Genomic DNA, 13,263 nt, shown 5'->3' with positions numbered 1-13,263 from the left:
ACACAGCTGATAAGAACTCACGCGACAACACAGCTGATAAGAACTCACGCGACAACACCGCTATTCAGTATGTGCGCGGCGACAACACCCGCTTTAGAGTTTTCCAGCTCTTTTTGATCCCCGCTTCTAGCAGCACACTCCATTTCCGCATTACTGGATCTGTAGCGACAACAGACCGCAAGGGATGATGGTCAAGCATGGGCTGATGGGAATTGTAGTTTTCGCTACCTCCTGTTCGCTTCATTCGCCTGAGCAAATTTTCTCAGAAGACCTATAGTTTTACCGAGTCATGCGACTAAGGTAATATCGGAAAAAATTATATTGCGGTATGACGGTATTTACAATACCGTTAAATCCCTACCAGATACCTTACACCAGGGGTCCCAAACTCAAATTGGCGAGGGGCTATATCAGTGACTGGCAATTCACAGGTGAGCCGTTTTAACATTCAAGCACAACAAAAATGTGGAAACCTAATGTAATAGAAGGATTGTATATGTTGTATAATCAAATGACCTTTAATAGAGCTTTAGTAAAAGTAGACCACTTACGCGCATATATTTTAACATTTAAATCAGCCCCAGAAATAATCTGCATGTGCGTTACTCTCGACAGCAGACTGAAACCAAAAGTAACTGGTGGGACTTATAGTACAGTACTTTAAATGTCCAGTAAGTGGGGGGTCAAGACCACAAGTGGCTATATGCAACTGCACAAGAATGATAGTGATTCACAAATAGATGTTTTGAGGGGCAAAATCTTTATATATTTTTGACGTCAGTTGCGGGCCGGTGGGAGGAAGACCCTGTTTGAGACCCCTGCTCAAGACAGTTCTGGAGGTAATTAAAATATAATGATAGTAATACTGAACCACTGTGGTGACAGACTTTGGCTGAGGGATTTTATAAGGAGGAAAACAACATTTGAGATGTTTTATAATCTGCTTGCTTTGCTGAGTTGTCCATTAAAGCTGTCCGATCACACACATTTTTATCATCACATGAGCTGTTAAAACAAAGTCACATGACCTTTGATGCAAATGCTAGATTTATTGTGTTTTCATTGTAGTTTAAGCTTTCATTTGTAGTTTAAGCTCATTTTCTTTTATCTGATAAAAAGTTTATGCTACTTTTAAGGTTTTATAATTTTAATGCAATGTTTTTAATGCGATCCAAAATGCACTGAAAAGCAACTAGCTGCATTGGCTGCTTGAGGGTTGTAGCTTTAGACAGATGTCAGGTTGGTCAAGATTACTCGTGTTCTTTTTGGTGTAATCTATTCATAAACACTGACATGTGGAAAAACAGCACCCCAGTGCGTCCACGTCCTGGTTATTAAAAAAAAGTTGAATGGATTTTTCTTTTTTTTGTACATTTAGTGTATTATTTAATAAACGGATTCTTTCACTGTTATTATTATTATTATTATTATTTTTTAAATGATTGTTTGTACTTGGTTGTGTTGTTTGGTTGTATCATATATAGGGGTGTGGTAGATATGGAAGATTGGGGTGGGATAAAAAAAAAACAGAATGTTGTTTCTTCTGTATATACAGTTGCAATCAGAATTATTAAATTTAGAGTAACCATTATCCTTATCGTTGTAGATATGTTTGATTGAGTGCCATTGTGTAATTAATAATTAAATTAAATTATTTTCACAGCATGTCTGATATAATTTTTACTTCATGGAGAAAGTCTTATTTGTTTTATTTCGGCTAAAATACAAGCAGTTTTTCATTTTTTAAACACCATTTTAAAGTCAAAATTATTAGTCCCTTTAAGCTATTTTTAAAGGTATTTTTTATACAATAACTTGCCTAATTACCTTAACCTGCCTAGTTAACCTAATTAACCTAGTTGAGCCTTTAAATGTCACTTTAAGCTGTATAGAAGTGTCTTGATAAATATCTAGTCAAATTATTTACTGTCATCATGACAAAGATAAAATAAATCAGTTATTAGAGATGACTTATTAAAACTAATATATTTAGAAATGTGTTGATAAAATCTTCTCTCAGTTAAACAGATATATGATAATAATAATATAATAATAAATATAATAATAGCTAATAATTCAGGGGATTTAATAATTCTGATTGCAACTGTATGTGATGTTGTATCTGCACAAAATGCTAATAAATATAATTGGGGAAAAAGCATTGAACATTTTTAGAAATAGAAAGCTGATACAAATAAATTTAAGCAAAATATTGCCAAAATAATGTACAAACTTACAAAGTGTAATATATATTTTCCTCTTTAGCATTTTTGTTTAATATTTGGCCTATTATGTAAATTTGAGCTATAAATTTTTTGGATTATTTATTATTTGGGTTATTTATTTATTTTTGTTAGATAAGCTCCAGATTTGGCTTCAGTATTGACTAATCTAATGCATATGCACAAAATACTATTATAAAGCATCCTATGAAAAATATTAATGTAATAGATTTGACTGGGGTGTACTCATTCATCCTGAGCACTGTATATAATAAAAATAAAACGAGAAATTAAATATAATTAGAAAAAAAAAGTTGGATGGAAACATGGCGTTTCTGCTTCATCGAAAGGCATCAGGCTTTTTTTCTTCATAAACTTGTGTTCTGAAGTGTCAGCGTGAGTCTCCGTCGACTGATTTCCCCTTGTGTGTTTGTTCACACTGCATCTCCGTCCTCACACAGCGAGAGTTGATGGATTTTAATGACGGGGAGTGAGTTTTGCGCAGGCGGCTCCGGCTGCGGTGAATCCGCTCTCACGCAGCAGCACGTCCTCAGCAGGTTTTTACCGCACATGCCCGCCATTTTGGCTCCAACACTCACCCCCGTGCTGACTCCAGTCGTCCCCACAGAAGAGGTGCGAGAGGGGGCTTGCCAATCCCGGCCATCCCTTGAGGAAGGGCTGCGGGACAAAGCAATGGAGGAGGACGGGCTCAAACGTGATGGATTGTCACGACTCGAAAGACCCAGAATCTGAGACTGGCCGTGTCTGGGACTGTGGCTCTGGTAGAGCGTATGGGACGGTGTGGATCTCTTGCGAAGGCATCGCGCGCCCAAAACGCTCAGGAAGGCTTTCTTAAACTCCTGACTGGAGCAGGGGTAGATGATTGGGTTGATGCAGCTGTTAAAGTAACCCAGCCAAAATGTGATCTTGAAGACTGTGTCCGAGGGTCTGTACGTTGGGAAGATGGAACCTAGATATGGGAAAAAAGCAGAAATTAGTAAATACAATATTATTTACAATATAATACAATAAAAGTACAAATTAAATATTATTGATTTAGTTTGCTCACATTGCTAGTTTTGTGGTCAACAATTCATCTGCGCATGTCATTAAGAAAAAAAATAGTTTGCACTTGTAATATTAAGTTAAAATCTAAATACCAAAGGTATGGGGCGTGGCTTACATACTTAGCCACGCCCCTCCAGTTTTGACAACAAACAGAAATGGTGAGGAGGATGAGTCTGTTATGTTGTAATAACTTTCCCCAAACCCTTTTCCTGATCTTTCTGAATGAAATGCTTACTTTACTACATCCAATCAGCTCACAGTACAAAAAACAAGCCACGCCCACTGTTTTCTCATTTAATATTCTGTTTCTGTAGAAACTGCATCACAATTCATAACAAACAACAGTGTTAGAAAATTGTCACTTCATATATTCAAACATTAGATGTGCGCAACACTATATATATATATATATATATATATATATATATATATATATATATATATATATATATATATATATATATATATATTGAATTGGATCAACTAAATTGACCGTAGTGTATGAATGTGTATGTGTGAATGAGTGTGAATGTTTCCCAGTACTGCGTTGTGGCTGGAAGGGCATCTGCTGCGTAAAACATATGCTGGATAAGTTGACTGTTCATCCCGCTGTGATGACCCCTGATAAATAAAGGGACTAAACCGAAGGTAAATGAACTAATAAATGAATGTATATATACATCATGACATGATGTAAAACAGATGAAAAATGTAAATAATGTCTTGTATAGAAATTGTGCAGTATTTGTGCAGTCTCTCTATTTTTCAAATCTTTTTGACGTTGTTTTACTAAGTAAAATGTCAATAAAAAACTTTGAACAAAAAAAAAAAAGATAGATTAGCTCCATATTTAGCTTCATTACTGACTAATCTAATCTAATGTATATGCACACATATATTATTGTATTATTGCATCCTATTAAAAAGATTTATTAAAAAGATTTGTCAGGGGTGTACTCATTTATGCTGAGCACTGTATACATTAAAATGCTAAAATAAAACCATTTCGAATATGTATTAAAACCACACGCACACGCAAAGAACACCCTGTAAAATTGATCTGGACATCAATATTAATGCGTTTGCAATTGACCAGTAATTTCCAGACTTGAATCTCTGTATTTAATAGATGCTTAAATGGATATGTTTCAGCGATTTCATTTTCTCAGTGAAAAATATTGAAGACCAATCGCTGTCAATGATTAATGGGAGCTGAAATGAATAGATGAGGAGCATAGAATGGGAAAGGTTAAGTCAGGTGGAGAGAAAAGCGTGTGAATGCTCCTGAAAGCACCTCTGTCTGACAGGACGGATAACTACGTCATGCATCACAATGCCGGCCAAGTCTTTTTATAGCATCTGATCTGATCTCACGCTGCAGCGTTCCTCCGTTAATCAAGGTTAATAGTTTTATTCAAATTGCCGTCATAAATCCGGCCAATATGATCAGAGAAGAGCCCTTCAGAGGAGAGGAACTGCTCAGCGTTATAATAAGGACACAGAGAGAGACGAGGAAATCACATCAGCTTGTTTAAAGCAAGTCACTGCAGGCAAAAACACTGCTTGTTTATTCATACTCCTGTTCATTTCAGATTTGGGGATTTTTATTTTATTAATTTGTGTTTGTACAATTACAATATATTTTTTAAAGGGGAGCTATTATGCAATAAACATTTTTATAAGGGGTTTAACTAGTTAAACTCTGCTGTTATTTTGGGATTTTCTGCCTGGATTTTGCCTATACCTAAATTTAAAAGCTTCCCAAATCCACATGCAGAGGTGTAAATGCAAATATTTGGTATCATTTTAAAGAAAACCCTTTGAATTTTCATAAAACACTATTGAAAGTGTTTAAAATATCTGTATATGTTGTCTGTGTTATAATAAACACCTAAAAAAAGAGGCGCTTTTTGTATTTTTTTAATAAACTCAAATTTGAAAGTATACCTTTTAGGTTCTGTGTGGTCTAGGGTGCTGTAATTAATTTTGATGGTTTCTGCACATGTCTGTAATTATAGGAAAAAGGAAAAATGTCTCCACCATAATCTATGCAAAAGTTATTGTATTCCAACTGATGAGAGGTGCTGTACAAGCCAAAGTGACCGATCATTGTTTTCATATTTCACTATTCTTTTGTTTGATCAAACATAATTCACTGTGTTTGGACCAGGTCAGATATATAAAAGGATTACTTATGCACATCACCTCAAAAACAGAGGAGAAATAGCCCTGAAGCACACAGCATAAGGTAAGAGATGACAGCTGTCTGTGCTATCTGGGGCTGCTTAGTGATCATAAATGTATTGTTTTCACTTCTGCGCCATGGAAACAGCGCGATTCATTCGGCAACTGTTTGATATGTGAAAATAATTCAGTAAAAAGAATGCTGGAACCATATGAGCCCCGGCAAAAGCTTTCATTTGAGCTATAACTTGTACACATGTCATATGAAAAATATGAAAATGAACCAATGTAAAAGACCTAGCTCGGGTGTCCAAAATACTGTGTATTTAAGTGTAAACAACTTCTGTACAGTAGAATAAAAACCAAAGTGATGCATATGTGCATAAAGTATAGATTCTAAGCTTTCAAATGAAACCCCTTAAGGGGTTCTGGTGCAATGCTAGCCCTTAAAATCTTAAAGTGAAAGTTGATGACGTCAAGGATTTGGTACCGGATCCGCAGAGTTTAACTGGCTAAACACAGTTATGTGGCAACAGTGTGTGAATATAACCAGCTTCTAATGATAAAGCTTAATTATTTACATTGTTTTTATAATCACACTTGATAAAAACAGTCTGCAGAAACACTTTCATTGACATTCTTCCTTTGTACGTGTCATCAGAGGGGGAAAGCCCCGCCCATTAGTAATGATCTCTTCATGATAAGTTCATATAATACAGGCATGTTCAAACTCGTTCCTGGAGGGCCGGTGTCCTGCAAAGTTTAGTTCCAACCCCAATCAGACACACTTGGGCTAGCTAATCAAGCTCTTACTAGGTTTTCTAGAAACATCTTTGCAGCTGTGTTGAAGCAAGTTGGAGCTAAAATCTGCAGGACACCGACCCTCCAGGACCGAGTTTGTACACCCCGGATATAATATGTCTGAAAATATACAACATTTTATTCTACTATTTTTTTTTCTCTGACTATTCGTAATATGTTCATGTACAAAATTTGACTCTTTAATGTGTTAAAAAAATTAAACAATTTTGAAATTGACTTATAATCATTATCTCAACATGTTACAATTTTTGTGTGAGGAATTTATGTAGTTGAAGGCATATTTGAATAAATACAACCTCGGTTGCATATTCAAACATGTAATTAATGCATTGGAATCAATTAACTGGCTAAGTATTAATTATAGGGTGTCACGCTGATGCAATGAGTAGCATGATCGCCTCATAGCAAGAAGATCGCTGATTTGACACTCGACTGGGTCAGTTGGAAATTCTGTGTGGAGTTTGCAAGTTCTCCCAGTGTTGGTGTGGGTTTCCTTCACAAGTCCAAAGACATGTGGTATAGGTGAATTGGCAAAGCTAAATTGTCCGATGTGTATGTGTGTGAATGAGTGTGTATGGATGTTTCCCAGTGCTGGGTTGCGGCTAGAAGGGCCTCCGTTGCCAATAAAGTTGGCGGTTTATTCTGCTGTGGCGACCCCGGATTAATAAAGGGACTAAGCTGAAAAGAGAATGAATGAATGGATGAATGAATGAATGGATGAATGAATGAATGAATGAGGATTAATTATAAAAATGATTACTATGAATAATAATAATTATTATTATTATTATTGTTATTATTATTACTATTATTATTATTATTTTAACCATAATTATTACTATTAATACATATAATAATAATAATAATTATTATAATTATAATTATTATTATTATTATTATTATTATTATTAGTAGTAGTAGTATTAATTATTACTATGAATAAATATAGTAATAATAATAATAATAATAATTATTATTATTTATAATAATAATAATAATAATAATCATGTATTTATAATAATAATAACAGTCATAATTAATATTACTATTATGATTTGTTGTCATCATTATTATTAACGAATCATAATAGTAATATTAATGATTACTATTTTATTATTATTATTATTATTAATAATAATAATAATAATATATATTATTTAGTAATACTATTAATTATTAATTAAATAAAAAAAATAATAATATTATTACTGAGCCCTCTAGCCCAGTGCTAGTCTCAAACTTTTCAGCCTCCAAAACAATAGTTCTAGTGACTCGCAACCCTTAATATCCTCTGAGGTGGTTATGAAAATATAAACCTTGCACGCAACGGTGCACACACACCAATACCCCTAAGTCTTTATTTAATTTTGGAGAACACCACTTGGAGATCATCCTACATGTTCAGTTTTTTTTTATTATTATTATTATAATGCAAGTGCTGTAAAGCTGTCAGAAAGTTTAACCTGGTGCCATGAAATCAATCTGCTGCATCTGACTCTATTGCTGTGTCTTTAATTTAACGTAAGGACCCCAGGGGTCGCTAACCAATGGAGAAAAAAAATTTGCTTTTTGTTGTTGTTTTTTTACGTAACTATTAAATACTATTAACTTCTGTAAGTTATGGATAAAATATGGCCATACAAATAATTTGATAAAATGAATTAGATTTTTGGGGCAGCACAGCGACGCAGTGGGTAGCACAATTGCCTCACAGCAAGAAGGTCACTGGTTCAAGCCCCGACTAGGTCAGTTGGCATTGCTGTGTGGAGTTTGCATGTTCTCCCAGTGTTTGTGTGGGTTTCCTCCTCCACGTGCTCCGGTTTTCCACTCAAGCCCAAAAACATATAAAGGTGATACTGTATAGGTGAACTGGGTAAGCTAAATTGTCCATAGTGAATGTGTATGGATGTTTTCTAGTGATGGGTTGCAGCTGGAAGGGCATCCGCTGCGTCAAATTAAAGTATATATTTTAATAGACGACTGCTTGCACATGGAAGTTAAGTTCATCCTTTTATTATTATCCATTTGTTAATACAGATATTTGTCCTCGTTCTGCAAATTTCACCATTTTACATCAAAAACAGGTCATCTTTGATAATTGTTTGTTTGAATAACCCATCACAGGTTACTTTTTTGAATCATTTTTGATTATTAAATGAGGTGTAATTGAATTAAATGTGAATTTTGTTCACTCAGAACATGCGCATCTGTATTACACAATCTACTGAAAATAGCCAACCTCCTTCCTGATAGCCAATTCGTACAATGATCACAACTGTTTAAACTGCAGTGTCTTGTCTTAACCATTCACAAATCTGCTATTTTCCCAGAACCACGTCAGCCGTACCATTAAAAAAAAAAACACCTTGCAAAACCACCTTGAGAAACGGCATCTGTCTAAAAGCTGGAGCTTCTTTAAACACACTTTCAGAGCAAGTCCAGAGGGGCTTTTACACATGAAGATGAATGAGAGCAGAGACTGACAGACAGGGCTCAGGGAATGACTGAAAACACACACTTTAATCATTAGTATCTGCAGGCCAAACACCAGGTTCAGCTGAGGCTTCATCACTGCAGCCACCGTCCATTATAGCTCACTTTTCACCAACATTTAGACATATGCAGAAGTCTGAGGCCACCACCAGCTTTGGGAGGCTAAGACTTTTGTTCAAAAATAATCTTTGATAATGGTTTGCTGAAATAACCCATCACTGGTTACTCAATGTCAGAATCCAATCAGTTTTGAATATTATGTAATTTGATTATATGTAAATTTTTTGCATTTTTGCGTATCTGTATCACAAAAAATGTTGAGATTTGCAGAAGTCTTAGGCCACCGCCAGCATTAGGAGGAAGACTTTTGCACAAATCTGTGTACCTAAAAAATAAGGAGGAAGTGCAGAGTCATTACTTTTGAGTAAACTATGACTTTATTCATTCATTTTCCCCTCGGCTTAGTCCCTTTATCAATGCGGGGACGCCACAGCAGAACGAACCGCCAACTCATCCCTCGTATGCCCTTCAGCTGTAACCCATCACTGGGAAACATCCATACAAACTCATTCACATGCATACACTACGGAGAACCTGCCCAATTTACATGCATGTGTTTGGACTTGTGGGGGAAACCTGAGCACCCAGAGAAAACCCATGCGAACTCCACACAGAAACGCCAACTGACCCAGCCGAGGCTTGAACCAACGATTTTCTTGCTGTGAGACCACTGTGTCACCCGCTATGACTTTAATATACAGAAAATATGGGAAATTGGGCTGTGCGATTTTATTTATTTTTATTATAATTTTTTTATTATAATTTTTTTTATTTATTATTTTTTATTTATTTATTTTTCACAAATTATTAACCCATATAACCTTATCATAACAAAAAAAGATCAAATTGTCAAAATTGTCAAAAAAAGATCAAATTTCACAAGCTCAATTTATAATTGCATACAAGACATTTATTATAATAATAATAATAATAATAATAATAAATATAGCTGCAAGCAGCAATTAAGGGGCCAAGCACTATTGGCCAAAAAATGGCGCTGCTCCAGAAGTTTTTGAGTGCTTTTAGGGCATGGGGTTGAAGATGCATACCATGTTTTGTAATGTTATGTGAATATATTGGTAAAATATAGCATTTTTGGGCAAAAATCGAAATGGTCGACGCCCAAAATGGCTGACCTGTGAAAATCAGACATCATTCGACTCGCCATGCTCTGCCAGATGTAATGAGACCAGTTTTATGAGTTTCGGACGAAAGGTTGAGACGTTATAAGCTAAAAAAGTTAATCTTGTGTATCTCCGGACCAATAGGGGGCAGTATAACGAAACTCAGCATATAACCTCAGACCCTAGTTGTCATAACACACACCAAGTTTGGTGTGAATCGGTGAATGCGTTACGGAGATATCGCCTCAAGTCCATTTTCGCAAGTTCTACGTTAAATTTGATCGCAAGTTAAACGAAAACGGTTGGTCTAATCAACTTGAATTCCATAACTTTTGGTTGGCATGGTCTGTAGATCATGTGATTTAATTTTGGTGAAAATCGGAGAAACGGCCTAGGACGAGTTTGATTAAATATGTTTTTCAAAAAATGTAAAATAGCGCAAAAAAATTCATGACGGAAAATAACGTCATAGGGTGCGTTGAGGAATCAGAGGAAAATATCATTTTGATTGTAGCCCATTCGGTTCAAAAGTTATGATGATAAACGTACGTAAAAGTTTGGACAAGTGGTGGCGTTAGAGAGTTGGATTTTCAGACTTCATATTTGGTCTGATTAATGTTAATACTGTCCTCTATCATTGTGCCAAATTATACAACTTTCCTGCATACGCCTATATGGGCTGCCATTCAAATCTGGCGGAAGAAACGAAAGAAGAAGGAAGAATAATAATAATAATAGGAACGCTAACGGATCCAATAGGTGCCTACGCACCTACGGTGCTTGGCCCTTAATAATAATAATAATACATTACACCATAGACACTTTATTAATCACTCCATGTGTCTTGGAAACACTGTGCAAATTGTGTTTCATTCAGATGAGTGGGCTTGACAAACCACCTGTAGTAACGCTCTTCTCTCTTATGCACCTGACACTTTATCTAAACATCTTACAAGAAATGAAAAGCGATGTTTACTTTAAATGTACCACAATCATGTTGCACTGCTTGCCTTAAATAACTCTTGCACATTATTAAACCTTATATACTTCTCTTGCACAATATCCTGCACAACATCAATCAGTCTCCAACATCAATGTCACTTTACGGATAACAAGACTCGGCAATGGAAGTGAGTGTGTGTGCTGCTTAAATAGTGTGTGTAATCAGTCTTTGACTAACCTCAGGTGGTGCGAGTGTAATCAGTCAGAATGAGGAAGCATGTGTGTGCGAGCGGAGTGCATGTAGGAAGATGTAGTCCATGAATGGCGGATTTGTAGTCCATAAGTTATTGTGAGTGAGATCCAGCGATCTATGAAGTTACGGTCGCTGGTGATCGTGACACCAGTGTTGTGTTCGTATTTGTGATTAATTTATGCAGGGCCGGCCCGTGGCATAGGCGGTATAGGCAAATGCTAAGGGCGCTGTACATCCAGAGGGCGCCAGAAATGAGCGGGGGTAAGTTGGTTTTGTTTTCAATATTCCTGACACACATTCAGTGATAGACGGCAATAACTCAAAAACCTCTTACCCTTAAAAGATCTAAAGTGTGTTTCCTACAAAAAGACAAAGCTGGTTATGTTTCACAGCTGTCTTTTTCTTTTTTTTCGCTCGATATTACGAGCACTGCTCCGTTTAGCCTGGGATTTGCATTTAGCCGGGAGAGCTGAGCTCGCGCAGAGTGGAGCTCTCCGTAAGGGACCGTCGGAAAAGTGCTTCTTTTTTTTCGTTTTTTTGCTCTATTCTGCTTGTTTTATTTTAAACACAACTAACTTTCTCTTAAATGAGCACAACAGTTACTAAAGTAGTCGAATGCTTCATTCATTCATTCATTCATTCATTATAGATCTGTGAATTCTTACATGAACACCTCTGTTATCAAACAAAACACAATGAGAGATTCATCTGCTGCTCTTCACTAAATAGCAAATACATTTAAAAGTTAAATAGATTTTATAGCTTTATTAATTTCTGTACAGGCCATTGATTTTAATAGGCTAAACCTTTTATTTTATTGTCAATGTTTTCTAATGTTTGCTATGTTTTCTATCATTTGAAGCTATTTGTTGTCCCACATTTTAACATCCCAACGTTGATAGATATGACATAACATTGCTAATCATTAAATAGCTATAGTGCTATCTGTTAGTTTTATGTCAGCTAATGTTTTGGAAGGGCATAGATGTTTTGGAAAATGGTAATAGTAATGTAACCACCCCATCATTCCTTCCTCAAGCAATTGTGTAAATATTAGATCTATTCAGCTATAACGTTATCTGCATTGGCATATTTATCTGACATTTTCCCAGCTTGTAGTAGTCGATCAAAAAGCGATTTAGTTTCTTATGATTTTACACTAGCAGTGGAATTTAGTGCGATGTGACGGGGCGCCACCTAAAATCTTGCCTAGGGCGCCAAATTGGTTAGGGCCGGGCCTGAATTTATGTAGCACCGTTGTGATGAGAGACATTTCGTTCCTCTGTATGTCCACACATGTAGCAGAATGACAATAAAGCTCAACTTGACCTGATGTGTTTTTATATATGGGCCTACTTTTTAAAAAGAGAGATGCACAAACTGTTCTTCTTCTGAAAGCAGTGGCAAGGACGTCTCCTCTAAATTGTTTATCAGAAGTCACGATGTGTTTTAATGTACAGAGAGAAAGCTAAATATAAAAATGAAAGCATTAAATGACTGATGTTCTTCCGTCGATCTCGACTGATGCGTGCGGAAACATAAATAGTGGATCCGACTAAACGAAGCGTTAAATTGAAAGAAGTCAAAATGAGAAAACAAAAGCAATTTCGTCGAAGCCCGTAATGATAATGACTGAAGTGCTTTCCGCTGGGAAAGTGTGTTTGCTGGAGTCGAACCTTCAGACTTTGTGTGCGATTGTTTTTTTTTTTTACGAGAGCTGTTTTTTCTGAGCAATGAAAGTGGCTGTTCATCAGGTCAGATTCCATCACAGGTTATGTCCTCGACGCAGCGAGGTGTGCATTAAAGCCTGTTTATGAGGCTCGGAGGATGGAAATAAACACGCATACATCCGGCGCTAAATCAAGCCAGCAGATCCTGCTGAAGCATCATGTTGCATACAGTATGCACAACAGCGCTGTCCTTGAGTGCCGGATCACTGCATTTAGTCTTCATTACAAAAGCCTGCTGGATGTTTGTGGTGTCGTCATAAATCTCTGTAAACACATTGAAACCTCTGACACACTATGTTAGTCAGTACAGCGAGTGACCAGGACGTTCTCAACCAAATCTGCTGTTTCAGCATTTTCCCCAATCG

General features: G+C 36.2%; 1 protein-coding gene across 2 annotated transcripts in view; it reads right to left on the bottom strand.

Annotated features, from left to right (window-relative positions):
• Window positions 1–1,267: 1,267 nt before the first annotated feature.
• The window catches only part of adra1aa (adrenoceptor alpha 1Aa), a 57,609-nt gene continuing 45,613 nt past the window's right edge, over window positions 1,268–13,263 (bottom strand). The window contains exons 3-4 of one of the 2 annotated variants that reach the window (XM_073909915.1): window positions 2,116–3,192; window positions 1,268–1,554 (exon numbers count right to left, since the gene is read on the bottom strand). In XM_073909915.1, coding sequence (XP_073766016.1) covers window positions 2,657–3,192 — 536 coding nt within the window. In that variant the 3' untranslated portion in view covers window positions 1,268–1,554; window positions 2,116–2,656. Of the gene's footprint in view, window positions 1,555–2,115; window positions 3,193–13,263 lie in introns of those variants that run through there. The other variant, NM_001324454.1, reaches the window with a different exon arrangement.

The sequence above is a fragment of the Danio rerio genome, chromosome 8 (genome assembly GCF_049306965.1).
Source record: "Danio rerio strain Tuebingen ecotype United States chromosome 8, GRCz12tu, whole genome shotgun sequence".
NCBI classification, from domain to species: domain Eukaryota; kingdom Metazoa; phylum Chordata; class Actinopteri; order Cypriniformes; family Danionidae; genus Danio; species Danio rerio.
Note: the sequence above shows the minus strand (reverse complement) of the source record. Positions and strands in the feature narration are given on the sequence as shown.